This window comes from Centruroides vittatus, unplaced genomic scaffold (genome assembly GCF_030686945.1).
Source record: "Centruroides vittatus isolate TY-2023 unplaced genomic scaffold, ASM3068694v2 contig_1683, whole genome shotgun sequence".
NCBI lineage: Eukaryota > Metazoa > Arthropoda > Arachnida > Scorpiones > Buthidae > Centruroides > Centruroides vittatus.
The window spans coordinates 768,738-787,135 of record NW_027121024.1 but is presented as its reverse complement, the minus strand read 5'-3'; the positions used below and the strand labels follow the sequence as shown (position 1 = coordinate 787,135).

The window sequence follows — 18,398 nt, the reverse complement described above, 5'->3', positions numbered from 1 at the left end:
TGAGTACAGGTTTGATGCTCAGAAATATTCATGAATGCTTTGGATAGCATGTCTATCCAAAGCATTCATGAATATTTAGACCTTTATTAAGTTAGACCTGTGGCTTCAAAATGATACAATGAAAACCTTACATTACTTATAAATTTAATTAATTTTCATTTGATTAGCATTTTTTCAAGCCACTGGATTCATCTTTAAGTATAAGTGTTATAGAAACTTAGTATTTATAGCTGCAGATGAAGCCTCTAGCAGGTTTCAGAAGATTGGAGATAAAATTTAATGACTTGTTTTTAATGATTTCTTATTAGATATCAACATCTTTAAGTTAAATAGTTTATAAAAAGTGTAGTTAGTCATTTTAAAAGTCCAAAAACATTCATCTGATATTTTAAACCAAATATCAGATGAATGTTTTTGGGCTTTTCTATAGGAAGTGGGATGAAATATCTAAAATGCTTAATAAGGTGTGCGATTTATGTTCCATAGTAATAGTTGGTGCTTGTGTTTTCTCTAATATTGGTGTAAGTGATTAGATAAACGTGCACTAAATTAAATGAGAAACTATCATCAAATTATGTAATACATCCTATCCAATGCTATGTTTGACTAACAGTTTGTATTATTTTTATGACCGAGCACCTTAAAATAAAATCGGAGTTAATATAAATAATAAATTTCATCATCATAAAGCAAAAAACATCTACAGCTTTATTGCAATGATTTGTTTTTTCAGATGAAACAAATTTTTACAATTAATTTTTTCTTCTAAGTCATCGTCATTTTTTTTCATATATGTTTCCTTCATACAAGATGAAAAACAGGCTTTTGAAGGCACCAATTTGCTACATATGATAACATCGTCAATCCCATTTTCTGAAGGAACTGAAAGGGATTGTTTCTACCATTGCAGTCGTCATATATATATATATTTTTTATTTGTTTATTTTTTTTTATTTATATATACAGACGGTGAGCTGATAACAGTGTAAAGTTATATCCTAAGGCAGCAAATACAGGTCACCAATAACCTCCACATATCTCTCTGAGTTGCTTTGTGTTTTGTAATTTTCGTAAGAGAAGCAGCTGTACAACCCGTTAGCGTCGAGAAACGTTTCCCCGCTCCGCATTCCGACTCCGGACCTGATTCCTGTCTCGTTACATTCGTGATCAAAATTTTTGTTCCCAAAATTAAGAATCCTTTTTGTTTAGCATGTCTCGGATGAAAATGATAATAATAATTAATTCACAGCTTCGATAACAGTTGTGACCACAGAAATTAACATTTTATGAAGCGAAAGGCCCTTATTTTTCTTTTTAAATTCGGTGGGAACGGTAGTTTGTCCCTGCAGTACCATCACCTAAATTCATTTTTCATAACAGGTTATTATTATTATTTTTTGAAATTGTATCCCCCTTCTACTGATATCAGTAAAAGGAGCAAGGTATCACCGAAAACAGTGGGAAACGAGGCTAAATGTGAGCAATACACTGAACAACATGGTCACAGATGTGATATGGTTGATTGGTGCAGAATTATCTTGACATAATCCTGGAAATTTATATATATTTCATTAAAAATATTCCATATTTTATTATAAATTTACATATTCTGAACTCCTTACCTCTGTTTGTACCATTTAGAGCAATTAAACCATCCCTTCCTAATTGTATGTTCCTTGGACAAGTCTCCAAACTACCCGAAAACTGCAAAGTTTTTTCATTTTCTGTATACGCCTGCAAAACATACAAATAAATTATAAAATACCAACATCAAATGACATTACTATATAATAACTTTAAACACTAACTTGCATCTGTGAAGAGCAAGAACGAGTCTATGTTAGTATGTGTAGGGTATTGTATTGTATTGTATTGTATTGTTGGTTTATTGACGTAAAGATTTATTTTACATGCCCTGTACCTGCCAGTGGCACAACCAGGGCGTAGGAAACAATATAATTGGCGCTACAGAATGCTACATTGAAGAGACAAGATGAAAATATAGAGTGGATAAAACAATAAAATAAAACAGTTTCACGAATCACCGTGTTACAGCTTGTATCGCGTGGAGAAAGAACAAGATGACATCCCCTGTACCTAAAGAGAAGGGCGGCATTGCCGCCCAGCAGGGGAGAGGAAAACCCGAAAGCGCAGCCCCTCAGGAGCTATTTGGTCTCCCAACTGCCCCATCTTGGAGCAGCTGATTGTTAGTAAGAATCATCTTTTTTGCGAGCCTTTTGAAGGCGTGGAAGATCTCTTGACTTTTCCAAATGTCGATAAGGTCGCAGGGCCAGTCTATGTTAATTTCATTCAGGAGAAGACTCATTTCAGTTCTCTCTTTGGCAGTTATAGTACAGTCATATAGGTAATGGTTAGCTACGTCTCTAACCCCACAGGTGGCACTCGTCAGACGTTCTATTGACAAACCTTGCCAAGTAGTGAGCAAATTTCCCGTGGTTACTCAAAAACTGAGTAGTATAGTGGTCAGGGATAAACCACTTTATTTTGTTGTGTTGCCGGAGGTCAGGAATGAATTGCTTAATGATGTGGTGCCCAAGTTCGTTCCAGTGAGATTGCCATGCATCTATGGCCTCCTCCCGCAGAAGCCGTTTAAGAGTCCCTTGGCTGATTTTGCCGTAGTCGTAAGAGATGTTTGGGTCGAGGGCAGCTTCTTTTGCAAGGGCGTCCGCCTGCTCATTCCCCTCCATAACCTGATGTGATCTGACCCAGAATATTTGAATGTTATTATTGGATATGCAGATGTTGTTCCATATCTCCACTGCAAGTGGATGGAGCTTGATGCTGTAGATGATGTTAAGGGCAGATAACGAGTCAGTGTAGATGTCGATCTTGAAATTTGAGTAGGTGTTGTTAATCCAGTTCGTGGCCTTGCTGATTGCCAGAAGCTCCGCTTGGAATACATTGCATTGCGGATGTAGTCTGAATTTTTGGTTGTGAATTTCCTCACTGTTGTCATAAACAACATAAGTGCAACCTACACCACCGTCAATACCCGAGCCATCGGTGTATATTTGGATATTGGCATTGTTAAGGTTATTCCAGCAACTTGAGAAGTTGTAAGTGGGGGTAATGGTATCACTAAATGGGTGAGGCCTTTCAATATCTGCAGATTCAATTGTGATGTCGCCTATCTGAATATTCGTTCCCCATTTGGCTTGTTGCATCTTCGTTTTCATAGAGATCTCAATGTCTATGGGTAATTTTCGTGCAATCGCTTGTAGGCTGACATTACTAGTGGTGCGATAGGCCTTAGTTAATAACAGAAGAGCTCGCCTCTGTGCGGAAACCAAGTATGTGTAGGGTACAGGCTATATGAATTTAATAGTGTTAGAAGCATAACTTAGATTACTGACATATGCTCTTTAGACTTCCATTTATGTAACACATGGCCAAGATTCACAAAATAACTTGCACATTAAATGCGTACTGCAAAGATCTACTTTTTATGCAAATGATTTAATAAATTTGTTCTTGAATTTTACCAGTGTGAAAATATTTTTAATTACTCTGTAGCAGAGATAGAGATTTATCACATTGTTACTGAGGACATTGAAATTACACTTCTATCATTAGAATACAACTTTATTTCTGGTATACATTTCAGTCCTGAAGACCCTCTTCTGCCATACATGAATAAATAGGTATGTGCTTTAGATCTACACATTAGCATAATGCCCATTCACTAAAAACATTTCTTAGTATGGAACAAATAATAAAATGATGTGCAATGATTGTAGTAGATATTTAGTATCTATAAAAAACACTTGTAGAAAAACTGGAAACAAAGGTGTAGTGTGATAAGTATCTACTACAATGTTTAAGAAAAAGGTCATTCATTAAAAACATTATTATCATAAAGACCTTTTTCTTAAACATTGTTGTAGATACTAACCACACTAAACCTTTGTTATATATTCTGTTTATGAGGACATAGCCTATTAATAGGACGTATTGCACTGGTGTTTTGGCTTTAGCAATCGAGGAAAACCTTATTCAGAGAAAATAAGGACAAAGAGGCATGTGAATTAATACTAAACCTTTGTTTCCGGTTTTTCTACAAGTATTTTTTTATAGATACTAAATATCTACTACAATCATCGAACATATTTATTATTCATTCCATACTAAGAAATACTTTTAGTGAATGGATATTATGCTAATGTGTAAATCTAAAGCAGATGCCTATTTATTCATATATGGCTGAAGAGAGTCTTAAGGACCAAAATACATACCAGAAATATAGTTGCATTCTAATTTAATGACAGAAGTGTCATTTTGATGTCTTCATCCTCAGTAATGGCGTGATAAGTCTCTGATATCTTCACTACATAGTGCATGAAATACTTTTATTAAAATTAACTGAAACAAGAAGCTTTAATATATTTTTAAGTAGTTTTAGCTGGTTATATACACCTGCTAAAACTACTTTGATCTTACTTGTTTGTTTTCTTGGGCTTTTATCATTGCCACTGCAATTACGTGCAGTACAGTCCAATCCAACCCAGAACTAAAATATTTTATTTGATATGATAAATGTCTTGTCTTTATATAATAATACATCCAAGTCAGAGAATACCAAATAATATATTTTCAGTTATTGCCAGTGTTAAACTAACAATTATGTATTTACATCCCATCCTACAACTAGAAGTGTTTGCTTGTTTATATATTTTCATCCTTTCAAAGTGTAGTGATGTTGAACCTACTCTCCCCAAGTGCAGTCTTCTCAGCCCACATCCAATCTCTTTACAAATAGTCTTAAAAGTAATAAACAAAGGGTTGTAAAAGGTATGAAGAAGTATAGCCTAAAAGGTTTTAGCCAAAAGACTGTATTAAGAATTTATGTACAGTATAATTTATGTTATATATATATATATATATATATATATGCTACTTGATGATATATACTGCTGGATTTATATTTACATGTTCTTTTATTCATTGTATGTGTTTGTCATTGTAAGAATGCTAAAGTTTAAGTTTGAAAGTGAAAAAAATCAAAAAAAGAGTGTTCTAAATTTTGAATGCCATAATGGATAAAAAGATTCAAATACTGTAACAGATAACAAAATTCATATTTTATAAGATTAAAAATGTTTAAAATTCTTGTTTGAAGATGATTATAAATGATACCTGTAATGATAATGGATTCTCTACATCAGTGCAGCCGACAGGATTCAAACCTGTCAGCTGCACCAACTTAGAGAGGTAATAGACTTCTCCCTTATAAGGCTTTTTTTATTGATTACTAATGAGTGTTTCATTATATTTCTTTATAAAAATATTAAGATATTTATGTTTTAATATTTTATATGCACATTTATTAATAATAACAACATTTATTTTTCGTACAATTTAAAAACTGCATCCAAAGAATTGCTCCTAGATTCAGCTTTACTGTGGTTAAGTTATCAACAAATATGAAATTTGTTATTAAAATCTCAATAATATGAACAACAAGGATTTCTGAATCCACAGGATCAAGGACACTCTGAATGCAGTATTGCATCATTTATTCAGAAGGTTGTAGAAAATAATGTACCTTTCATTTATATTAATAACATTATTCTAATGCTTAAATAATTCTAGTAAACAACAAAATATAAATATTAATCTTTCCACCAGCAGGTTTAATTCTTGTTTGGTGAACAGCAGCCAATTAATCATGTTTCTGGACTTTACTAAGGTCATCCAATACAAGAAATTCTCAGGAGAATCAGTATTACCAAAACTAACAAGTCCAAAAGTTCTCATTTGTGCCAGTATATGGATTAAGAGTAGATGAATAGGAAATTGTTTGGAGAATATGTTTCAAAATAAAATCTATTTTATTGACCATAATGTTTGTAAATAGAGCACTAAAGGTATATGAGCTTCAAGAGTATTCTTCAATGTTTTCAGGATTTTCTATGCTTCTATAGCCTTCCATTTATGTGATACCATTAGCATTAAATTAATTAAGTATATCAATAAAAAGTATTTGTTAGCTAATTACAATTTGTTTGATTCAATGCTTTTCAAGGTGATATATTTCTAATCATCAAATTAGAATGATGCTAATCTTACAGAACAACCATCATTTGAATGTTTAAGTAAAAAAAAATATATATATAGTGATTAAATTCAGTTCAAGGATTTATAGTCAAGTAAATGTGTGTTAGGTAAAGGATTCTATGCTGTTCAACATATTTGCACCAATTTAGCATAAATATTCTTCAGCATCCTAGAAAAAATACTGTATGGGTCACCAACCCTAAAGCCCACTCCTTAATTTTAGCCCAAGCAATTCTTTTGTTTTGATGTTTCATTATTGTAAATACTAGCACAATAAATGTACTGTACATTTTAGTTAATAAGACCATTAATTTCATCACCCTCTCCCAACCAAACCTCATCAATCCCCATCCCTCAAAAGCCCCAGATAGCCAGGTGCATGGAGATGGTGGGAGGAAAAAGTACATTAAGACATAATGTAAACTAATGTGACAGACAGATATATTTTCTGTCATTTCTTATCAAAAAGATGATGATAATTATTTAAAATGTAAGAAATTTGAATATGCAGATAAAATAGAAAATTCAGTAGTCTTGTTTCATTAATAAGATATGCACAAAATTGAACAAGCAACTTGAGTTTTAACGTTAAATATTTAATGAAGCATTGATTTGTTGCTAAGGTGTGTGAGATTCTTAATTTGCTAGGTTACAGGTTAGAATCTCATTTCTCTTGTGAATTTTAAAAGGAGGGGTTGTTTGTTCGATAAGTGCACTTAGCCATGATCCTTAGTGGAATTGGAATTGTTCAAAATTAATAAAACTAGTTTATTTGTATTATATAATTTTGATTATTTTATTATAAGTGTGAGATAAACAACTAATTCTTGTAGTTGAATTGTGTTTCATTGAATGTAGATTTTGCTACATACTTTAATCCTTATATGTCTGATTTAATCTATTAAATTATCCATGTTTTTGTGTATTTATAAAAAATCAAAAGTTGAAGAATATGTAAGAAAAATGCTACTTACTATACACAGATGATTTTTAGCACCTGTGGAGCTTACAATGACATAATGCGTACCATTTTCTTCCCAGTTTCCATGACAATTGAAACCTGTTTTCAGAAAAAAGATTTCTCTGTTTCATTTTTGGATATGAAATTTAATTTTAAACTTGCATTTAATTTACAAACCAAGTGTCCTTTTGCTAGAGGCACATTCTTGTAGTAAATCCATCCTGTCTTCCCCCATTGAGCATCCCGAAGTTAAAATGGCGTATTCCGAACACGACGTGGTCACAATTTCTGGGGAATGGTAGTGAGCTAACTGGACATGCGATCCTTCCAGAAAGTAAATTCCCACTAGAGGACAGACCCTCGGTTTTGCTGTTACACCTGTTAAAACAAGACGGTTACAATTTCTATGTTAGAATTTATCAAGAAGTATCTCTTTCTTATAAATAGTTTAAGTTAGTTCCTTTTGATTAATACCAGTTCTGGTAACATTTATCTTATGTTGTTTTTCTCACAGGTGGAAACAAATTGAATAATTATTCCTTTCGTGTCATTCTTACTTGTCACCAATGAACTGTTTCTCGGCAATACCGGACCAAAACCAGGCACAATATCATTACTTTCCAAGCCGAAGTCATTAATCATTGGTAATAACCTTCTAACTGCCGACAAGGGACAACAGTATCTAGAAAAATTTTCACAATTTTTTCCCGACGTAAGCAATCAACTGAAGCTTATCATCTTTCAAGATGAATTCCATTAAAGATATAGTTAGAAAGACCATCATGAATGAAAACCATGTCATGTCCTAGATTAAATTTAAGAATGGAAAAAACCCCTCTTTGGAAAGAAAGTGCTTCTCGATAGAAAACTCATTAAATTTCCAAAGTTTTCTTTATATTTAAATTTGCTTTTACCTCAGTTAAGTGGTTTACAAGTTAGTAATAATACATGAATAATTAAAATTAGAATATAACAATGGTTCTACATTATCCAACAGCATTTATTCAATAAAAAATTTATCCATTTTTAGTTTTTTTTAGAAACTAAGTACTTATATCCAGATGTTTCCAAACTCTTTAATTTCATATTTTTCACTTATGATCATCAATATGTTAATGATGTATTTCATGCCACATTTTGCCAATCATTATCCCCTTTAATGTAGCTAGTTTTTGCTTTCAGAATCTTTGAATTTCTTCCTCTTAAATATTATTTTATACCTATAAATTAAACTTTAACTAATGGCTCGGATTTGTGACGGCATAACTTACTGGTAAGGGTTACAAAGTCCGAAGAGAGCGGATCGAAATTATTACAGGCTTCTGCTTCGTTATTGACGACTTTACCTGTAATATATTCAGTAAATTTACTGTTAAAATTGTTTGTTAATTGATTAATTGTGTTTTTCTTAGTTTATGAATCTGAGCATCTTGTCTTTAAGTACTATATTTTGTGGAGAAGCTATAAATTTACAAATGTGTCTATAATTTTGAATTTTTCTGTAGGAAATGAAGCTCAGATAAGCATAAACCTTGAAAAAACACATAAAGGATGGTACATAATCACTCTACCAGTTTGCATTTCAACAACGTGAGGTGCTCGCTGATGTATCCTGAGACAGGAATAACCAATATTGCTGAAATAAATTAACAAATTAATTATATAAATCACTTATAATCTTGATCATGTGAGGGTTTGCGTGCAAGTTAACAAAAAGAAGTGATAACTCTAATGTAGTTTGTACTTGCACTGTAAGTTTTCAATCGAAGGTAACATTTACTTGAATCATTTTGTTAACTTACACGCTTCCAATTTAACATAATTCTCACCAGTCTGATGTCACGTGCACAACATATTGAGTATAAGTTACAGTTTTTTGATCTTCTCTAGAACACAGCACTTTTGTGACCAGTTTACCTGAAGTAGCATTATAGATATTGTACGAATTGTTTTCTTCAGTTAAATTATAGGTTTGTAAACCATTGAGATTCTTCCATTCAGGAGAGCATACCATCCAACTTGGAAACTGGCAACGGTCGTGAGAGTAGTTAACTGGAAATGTAAAGATATTTTATATAAAAAGAAAATACAGCAGTATTGAATTGATTATTGTGCGGCAATGATGTACTTACCTTTGGTTAGTTTCATGGTTCTGGACCCTTCTGTCGCTGAAAACATTCCATCACAAGTGGCATCTCCAGACTGGGAAATCAGGTATTTGTCTTCATCTTCAACCTTTTCATAAACCTAAACAGAATTTTATGTGGTTAAATTTATAGAAAATTAAATTACAAAACTACAAATATCCATTATAATCAAACTTTGTTTTAATATGTTATAAATAATTGAAATTTTCACTTTACTAAATTTGCAAGGTATCAAACTGATCAAATTTACAAAACAACGAAATTCCTCTTCATCTGAGTGCGCATGTTTGTGGACGAGTCTCCCAACTAGAAACTTGGAACCTTCTTTCCATGTAGCTAGACATCGTAGTTCTTCGGCTGTAACGACAGTAAAACAAATCATAAAAATACTGACCAACTTCAATCAGATTAAACTTTAGCATTTCTAGTTTTACATTCAGAATCTGTAGCTTCTGAGAAGCATTCTGACTGAGTAGATACCACAAGAGATAACAGGATAAAGTTCATTTGTTGCACACAACCATCATTTTTTCTCCCTCCCAAGATACAGTTTTCTGCTTCTTTAATGGCTAATGGCTCTACGCAGAGGTTAATATCAAAAGAAAAGATTCTAAATCAATTTTTATTTTGTTACGCTTGTTTAATTGAAAATATTGATTGTTCAAGTATATAAGAAAGTAGAATTCTTTAAAGTAGAATTTAGAGTTTAGGTGATACTGTAAAAGAATTGTAGTTTGGAATAAATGTCTGGACATTTAGATGACCACAATGTAGGGTAGATATCTGATAAGTATGATCTGCATTATATCCCAGGTGGATTCTTTAGAATGTCCTTAATATTGTACTTTCCACACCCATTGGTAGTCAAAGGAAGTGGAAAAGGATTTAAGGTTATAAGGTTTTTTGAAGAGATTGCTTATCTGGAAATGACTATTCCCAAGAAAGAAACAACCTCATCAAAAAAAGGCAAATTGCACCTGTTCCGGTTTTTCCGAGAAGCAGGACAGAGCCACACAATGACCTTTCTATCCATTTCTCTTTCAATACAAATTTACTTGGAGGACAGTAGCTTTACAGCTTTCATTCTGTTAAAAATTTGAACATTTCTGCCAATCGAAGCTGTCATATTATATTTCTTTTCATGGAAGAAGAAATGATAAACAAATCAAAGCCTTTCAGTTTGCGTCAAGTTGAAAGGAGCTGCAGATACCGGATCTAAACACTTGAAAGGTTTAAAAAAAGGGAAGAAGAGAGAAAAAAACAAGTGAGAGAATGTTTAGATGTTTGTCAAACTACATCAAAGCAAAATTTTATTTCCTAGATTACTAAAATTCCTTCCTTTTAACATATTAAATGAAGCCAGTTACTAATTACTAATCAATTAACAGGAAGAATTTGTGTTACAGAATTTAAAAAGGGCCATTTGCAGGAGAAAATGGGGTGATTTACTCCTCCTGGAAGTTTTAATTTTGATCGATTGTGAAGAAGAAACGTTTTCCAGCTACCATTTACAAAAAATGGGAACAGAGGATCAGAGTTTGATAGATGGGATATGTCTATATATCTATATATATATATATTTTATACAGATAATAAATTCATTTTTGGCTGATTTTTTTGTCAGGAAACTAGTGAAATAAGCTGACGATGGATTGTATTTTTAAATTAATTTAAAATAAAAATTGTAGCTCATTATTTTTCTACCTCAAAGTGAGGACAGGTGTTTCTATTGTGGGATTAGATTGTAGATTATGCTACCTGATACTATATAAGGAGCAAAAATGAAGTGAAAGTAGTATTTTTAAATTCTCACAAAATGATTTATTGCACATCTCTACAGGAGGATATGCTTAAATTTGGTAATAAGCGTGCATCCCCCCACTTGATGACAGCCTCGAAAGCAGAATATTTGTCACTTAGGCGCGAAATGTAACGCAATTTAGATATCAGGATGGATGGGGAGATTAGGTGATAGTCCCCTGTGCCTACCAGCAGGAGACTGCCTACCATATGCGAAATATTCGCCATTATTCGCTAAATATCTGTAGTTATTGCTAATTTTAGCGCATCTCTCGTTAGTTGACACCCGCATTCTTGCTCCTACATACTTTTTTACAAGTAAAATTATGTATTTTACGACATACGGTTACAATTACTCTACATTCTAGAACAGTTTTGGTGAGTATATTCCCTCTAAAAAGTCCTCAAAAATGGAATTTTGTATCTATACACGGAGTTAATTGAGGATATACAATATACTCTCCATTTTTCTGTTCTGTATACGCATCTAAACTCACCTCACGAAGCTTGCAGGCCTTCCACGACCAACACTCGATCAATATCACTTGCGTATCGTAGGTATGTAGGTTAATTATTTTGTTAAAAGTCAAAATAAAAGCACAAACCATGCGAAAAAATAGAAGCAAAACTTGCAACAAAGACCATACATTACTCGTAATCGTTAAATATCGCTTACCCTATTATTACATGGGTGTAACTTGTATCACGTGATAAGGGAGATAGATGATTGATAGTAGTAGTAAAGCGCTTAATTATAATTAACGTTTTTATCCTTTAGTAATTGTTGGGCACTTTCGTGAATGGTTCGAAACATCATCAGGAAGCTTAGAAAGTTCTTCAGCGGTGCGCTTCAATAATTTAAACAGGGCGACCAATCGTAAACAATTAAAAAATTTCAAAAAAATCTTACGTTACCACACACGAAACACGAGGTTTTACTTGCGTAAAAAGTCGGTATCACTAAACAAAACGCTTTGCAATGTTAAAAACTGTCCATTTTTTAGGTTTAAAGAAGAAGAAACAAAGAAGCGGAGCATTTTTCAAGAAGAGGGGAGGTTAAAAATCAAGCTACATTTTTTTTTTTTTTTCATAAAAAGAAATGTGGTGGCTAAAGTGCTACACCCGTGATTCAGAAAGTTAATCTTTCACGACTGTCAAATGACAGACTCGCTGCATGACATATGATACCGTGTAATACAGACCAAAAATTACATTATTGTAGATCTTCCGTATTTATCTCCGTCAAACTCTGCAGAAGGGAACACGTATCCCCCTATTAGGGAGCTTATATCTCTCGCTCTTTTTTTCCCCCTCTCTCTCTCTTTCACCCTCCTCACTTAATGTCCTAGTCATTTCTCTTCCCTGCACCATCTGGTTCCACGTATTGGACAAATTAAAGTTGACTTCGAACTGAGAGCCATCAGCATCTCCGATGACTAGGTGAATCTGGAACAAGAAAAAGAAGAAAATTCTATACGAAAGAAAGCATTTTGACACAACTGCCTCCTCTCCTCTTTTTTTTGTCCCGCCAAATGTTCCGGAAGTAATGTGTCCACGCAAAAAGATCATTTCCGGTGCCGTTAGTGTTTCTTTTTTGTTCCTATTTGCAGCTTAAGCTTCTTTACTTCTTTCTGGCTTCTAATTAGATCGTCTTTGATAGTCGAGCTTGATAGGAAACTAAAATTATTCTTGGTTGTAAAAATCTTTTCTCTCCTCCACTTTGTAAATTGTCCTTTGTTTTCTTATTTATTCGTTGTAAATTATATTCTTCTAATTTTATCTTTACTTGTGGTACGTTTCTTTCAAACTTCTTGGAGATTCTGCACTTAGTTTCGCTTCACTTAGTGTTCTAAAACATTTAGGTTTAGGTCTAAATCTAAGAACTATATCTAAGGAACCTTAAGGTCTAGTTCTAGATCGTTTAGAGAACTTAAGTAAAGCTTTGGAACTGGATCTAACGTCTAATTATATTTCTCGATCTCCAAAGATTTGAATCTTAAGATACGTTCTGAATTTAAGGTTACTTAGGATCTAATGCTGTGTAATTAGATCTACGTGAGTTGTAAAGATAGAGAGCATCTGGTACTAGAGCATTCTTCGATTGGTTTGTATTTAGATCCCTTTCTAAATACTTATAAGACGTTATATAGAGGTTCGATCTTATGCAGATACTCTGGAAATGTTCCTTGCAAATCCTTCAATTCACTGCATAAAACTTAGTTTAGATCCTTAAAATAGTAAAGAAAAGTTTAACTCTGCACCTGCCAACGTACGGGAAGAAGAATTTTAACTTTTGATATATCCTAAGAGAGAAAAAAATATATATTGAAAAATTTTGCATCCTCAGCACTTTTTAACGAACTTTAAAATTGATAATTTCTTAATTCCCTTCTCATTTATTTGATCAATTTGCAAAGTAATCATCAAACAGACTTCATTCTGTATTTGTCCAGAGTAAGAAAGAGGGAAAAATATTAAAAAAGAAAATGAAAAAGAAGACAGAACAGAAGAGGAGGAGGAGAAAGAGTAGAAGAAAACTAAGTTAATCACTGATATCGTCTTTAAAGGGGAAGGACGGTTAGAAAAGGAAAAAAAAAATCACCCTGATTGGAACTAATACCATTAGTGACTATATCACGTAATTGGATACGTAATTGGATAAAACTGACTTTTGGAAAGGGGGTGGAGATACATCGATATATGGAGATTATTTAAGTAAATAAAAAGAGCTTAGAAACTATGCGGGAGTGCGCATTATACACAGATCTCGTTATAGCGAATTAATCTGTAATTAATTAATTAAACGAAAGTTTTAAAACTCGGGACATGTTAATTAATAGTAGAATTAATATTTTTAAACCAATAAATCCTTCAGAAAAGTTAGTCACAGATGAGGATTACCTTGAGATGCAATATGGGGGTACTTCACGCAGAAAACTTGCATTACGGATTTATTTTTTAAATATTTTGCTACGTCAATAAGCGCGATCAATCATCGTTTTTTCTCGTGTTTCTTGCATTGTTTGGGGGATATAAAATAGTGTCATTCGTCAGAGGGAGGAAGAAAAAAAATGGCGGTCGTGACGTTATTATCACGGATATTTTGTAGACTGTCACCATCTGTCACCATTTCTGCTCATGGAGTTTCTATATAATGCTTAATGCAAACATGGGAATAACAGTAGAACAATAAAGTAGGTAACAAATGAATGCTTTTAGTGTAGCTACTTGGTGCCATCTTTCGATTCGATGGGTCCTCTTAAAGGAAACTAGGAAATTAAGGTCCACTTATCTCAGTAGCTGAACGTATTACTCATACGTTTAGAAGTTCCGGGTGGGTTTAACAAGCGAAAAGTTGACACTATCAAAGTGTATAAGCTTTATACAAAAAAGGAATAAGAATTGTACTCCCTCCTAAAAATAATTTTGGATTATGGAGCCAAAATTATTTTCTTTTCTGTGATAAATTCGCTCCTCCTTAAGGGATCAGTGACCGTAGTAAGAAACCTCATTTTTTAATTCTACACAATTTATTTTTTTGTTACGGGTGTATAAAAATGTTACTATGACGTTAAAATTCGCATCATTCTGGACCAGTTACAAAATCATTTTGCCAAATTGTTAACAACTCCCACGCCTGGTTCACTTGTGAATCACCCTTTGAAATTTGAGAATTTATAAATTCAACCTAGCTTAGTGGCCCTCGTCGTATTACTCGTGTCCAAGATCTTTATTGAATCGATATTTATGTGCCAAATTTTAAAAGATTGCCACGAAAATGTGCCTATAAAATTCCGACTTTAGCGAGTCTACTGCAAGAGGAAGGGGGAAAAAAAAGAGAGAGAGAGTTTGATGGATCGAAGGATGCTGTGCTATTTTAATCAATTTTCTTTGAAAATTGGGCTTGTGGGTATGGCGTAAGAGGGTGACAGTTTACAAAAAGATATCAAAAACTGGGCCACTGCTCCATTGAAACAGGTTAAACGTCCAAAAATAGCATACTCACTTTTACTCTCGGATACCAGAACGAAATGACACGCTTGAAATTTGAAGAGGAGCCTCGAGTTTTCTGTACAAGTATCCACAGTGGAGGGTGGATCGCTACACTCCTTGTGCCCTCCCTGGCTATAACTGAAGACGTAAGGACCTTCGAAAGGACACGGAACAGGTGGGGTGTTCACTAAATGAAACAAAATTAAATACCTCTAAACAATTATAACAGTTTCGAGAGTCTCTTGTAGGAGGAGTTTGGATCTACTCGTGAAGTGTACTTAACTACTCTGTACTTTGTATAAATTAACTGTGCATACCAACTCCAAGTGGAATTTTAATTACATTCTAATAAATCTGTCTTATTAGCAAAGGATTTTGTCAGAAAATCTAACTAGCTAACAGAATATAAACTTAAAATAATGTTTTAAAATATCTTAAAAGTTTGGCATAAATGATTAAATTTTAATGCCTACTTTTCTATGCCACATTTACAAGTTGTTTATTCCGTGAACCCGATAATTTATGTTTTATACACTTTAAAATTTTTATATTCCGTTTACTAAATGGTTTTTATACAGGTTTTATTTTATTTACTTACGTCTAAACATGGAGAAAAGTAATGCATCCCCATTGATCTTCTTGCATATAAGAGCTATGGAGATTTCGTCTGGGGTAGGGAAACAGTAAGCTGCAAGGCAAAAAAATAATATATATATATATGTTATATAATATTTTTAAGAGTCTGTTTTCTATTCTTATCCCCAGATATTTCAAAGCAGTTCGTAAAGATACTGTTAGAAGGGTAGAAAATGATCATCGTGTCAGGTGGGGTCTTCTTTACGACAACCATCTGCTATCTGTTACAGTCGATCATTGCTGGTTTTTTATGAGCAACTAGTGCTAAATTTTTAAACTTTTTTTAAAAATTAAGCTGCATTTTTTATCGTTTTGCATCACTATTTACACATCTTTTTCCATTTTAAATTTTTAAAATTGTAGTTTAGGTTGTTACAACTCTACTATAAAAGTCTTCTTTCACATTTTCTATCGGCTCAACATGATATTTATCACATAAAATTTGAAATTTAAGAAGTGTTTTTAAATACCTGCCTATTTTTATTAATACAACATTATTTATCTTCTATCTGCATACATTAAAACCTGCGTAAGCCAGAATCGCACGGCACCGAATATTTTTTCCCTATTTGGTAAGTTTCCGTTTTGAACAGGCTTATTTTAACATAGAAAATTGATATATTCTGAAGAACTTTTTCTGTTTAAGCAGGTTTCCGTTTTAGACAGGTTTTACTGTATATATGAAAGATAAACTATGTATGTATGTTAGGTAAAGAATTCTATACCGTTCAAAGTATCCGTACCAAATTTTTCATTGATATTCTTTACCCCCTGGAAAAGATGATGTGGGTGTCCCCCAACAACCCCTAAAGCCCACCCCTTCTTAACTTAAGCCCGAGCAACCGAGCACACGACTTAGTATACTTATCAATTAATAGAAAACCTTCCTATTAAAGAAGAATCATTGGACTTTTATAGTACAAAATATAGTACTATTTAATATATTTAGCTCTGTGGATGTACAGTAGAGTGTACATGAAAATTTAAACCTGCTTCAGAGCTACACAACATGTAAAGAATAATATAAATGAATATTTTCGAGCGGTAGCGTAAACAAATTGTTGCATCGCATCGCAGGAGGCTTTCACACGGTATAATTTGTGGACGTCCCGCGGCTTCGAATGAGAGAAAAGCCAAAAAATTTCTTTTCTGAACGTGTTTCAGTTGGAAAATATATCTGGAAAAATTATTTTTATATTGAAAATCTTCTGAATTATTGTTATAAATTTCGTGAAATGTCTTCTAGATGAAGTACCTTAAAAGCATTGAAACATTCAGCCTTTGCAGAATGCTATATATTATTCCAATATGGTCGTACAGTTGAAAATATTCCTCATAAGTTAAAACTGGAAGTATCAAGTATTCAGTTACTCCTCTTTATGAAGAAATGCTGAAAGATTAATGGATATTCGCGAAACTAGTGGCTAGATTGGAAAATTTGGCATTGCTAAATGTTACATTAAGTATTAAATTTCATGGATATCGAAGTCTTTTTAGTTTATTGCAGGATTGTATTTATACTTCTCGGGGCCCAGGCACTAAATTCTTGTAAGGCCTCCTTTATAGATAATTTTTCAAAAAATACTCTCTCACGTAAGTTAAGGGGGACGGACCCCTTTGCTTTTAAACATCTTATCTGTTCATGACTAATTTTAACCTAGTAACTTTTACAAGATAACTTTGTGTTTCTTATTTTTCAAAATATCTTAAGGGCCTTTATCTGCGGGGACTTCAGAGTGGTGCCTCCTGCACATGTGACTATGTATGGCCCTGTTTATTAGGAGTTAATTATAGAATTTCGTTAAGAGAATACCACAAGATGTAATTTACATCCAGGATCTTTTTTATATTTTTTGTGCTTTTCCTCTTCTTTATTTAGTTGTATTTATATTTTTACAACAGTAGTTTTTTCCACGATACCAAAAAAAAAATTTCCAAATATTCTTTTTCAGTAGCTAAAACATTTCTTTCAGACCACCCAAATATCAAATTTACAGAATTTATCTACAGGAAAATGAAAGAGACCAACGAACAAAACACTCGTTAATTATATTCTAATGGTTAAATAACTCATTTCTGAAGTTCAGTTTACAAACTTGGAGAGATTCTACATGACAGAATGACAGAAATAACTCTCAAAAACTATTCCCCTTCACGAAATTTCTATAAATATACTTACTTTCTTTATACTGTATGACGTTTGGGTGCTTCTCGTAGAGTGCCATACAACGAAAACACCTATCATACCTGGAAAAAAAAAAAAACAGTTAATTAAAGATTAATCTTAAGCGGGGACAAATTATAACCTATAAATGCAATTAAACACTGTCTCGTACATATTACTTAGTAAATTAATGGTATAAAAATATTTAAATATTTATATTTCAATTAATTATAATCGGTTTAACTCAAACTTTGATACCAGCTTAAGAGGAAATCTGCGAAATGAAATTAAATTCACTTAAGTTTTTCTCTTAGCCGAATTCCACTTTAATGAGGAAAATCGATAAGTGGGTACGAATAGATTTTCTTATATTTTAAATGTACTCAGGACACAAGAAGTGTAGGGATGAGAAACAAATTGCAGATATGATTACCTTTCCATTATCGCACATTTGATTATCCCTCCTGTAAAAAAAGAAATCAATGGGCTAGGAGCGGTTAAATTGAACATTGCATAGGGAATTGACGTGTGAGATTTTTACTAAATTGATACTGAAGGGTAGATTTGGGGAGATACGATGTGTAAGTTCCCCCTTCTAGAGAATGAAATATGAATATTGAAG

At 32.9% G+C, this 18,398-nt stretch overlaps 1 protein-coding gene across 1 annotated transcript in view; it reads right to left on the bottom strand.

Moving 5' to 3' along the window:
- Positions 1-685: 685 nt before the first annotated feature.
- Positions 686-18,398, bottom strand: part of LOC136969016 (uncharacterized) — a 150,173-nt gene continuing 132,460 nt past the window's right edge. The window contains exons 3-14 of the mRNA XM_067263091.1: positions 17,792-17,859; positions 15,575-15,664; positions 14,990-15,163; positions 9,434-9,540; positions 9,169-9,283; positions 8,866-9,088; positions 8,608-8,672; positions 8,308-8,382; positions 7,214-7,414; positions 7,050-7,135; positions 1,623-1,734; positions 686-1,549 (exon numbers count right to left, since the gene is read on the bottom strand). Coding sequence (XP_067119192.1) covers positions 1,446-1,549; positions 1,623-1,734; positions 7,050-7,135; positions 7,214-7,414; positions 8,308-8,382; positions 8,608-8,672; positions 8,866-9,088; positions 9,169-9,283; positions 9,434-9,540; positions 14,990-15,163; positions 15,575-15,664; positions 17,792-17,859 — 1,420 coding nt within the window. The 3' untranslated portion in view covers positions 686-1,445. The remainder of the gene's footprint in view (positions 1,550-1,622; positions 1,735-7,049; positions 7,136-7,213; positions 7,415-8,307; positions 8,383-8,607; positions 8,673-8,865; positions 9,089-9,168; positions 9,284-9,433; positions 9,541-14,989; positions 15,164-15,574; positions 15,665-17,791; positions 17,860-18,398) is intronic.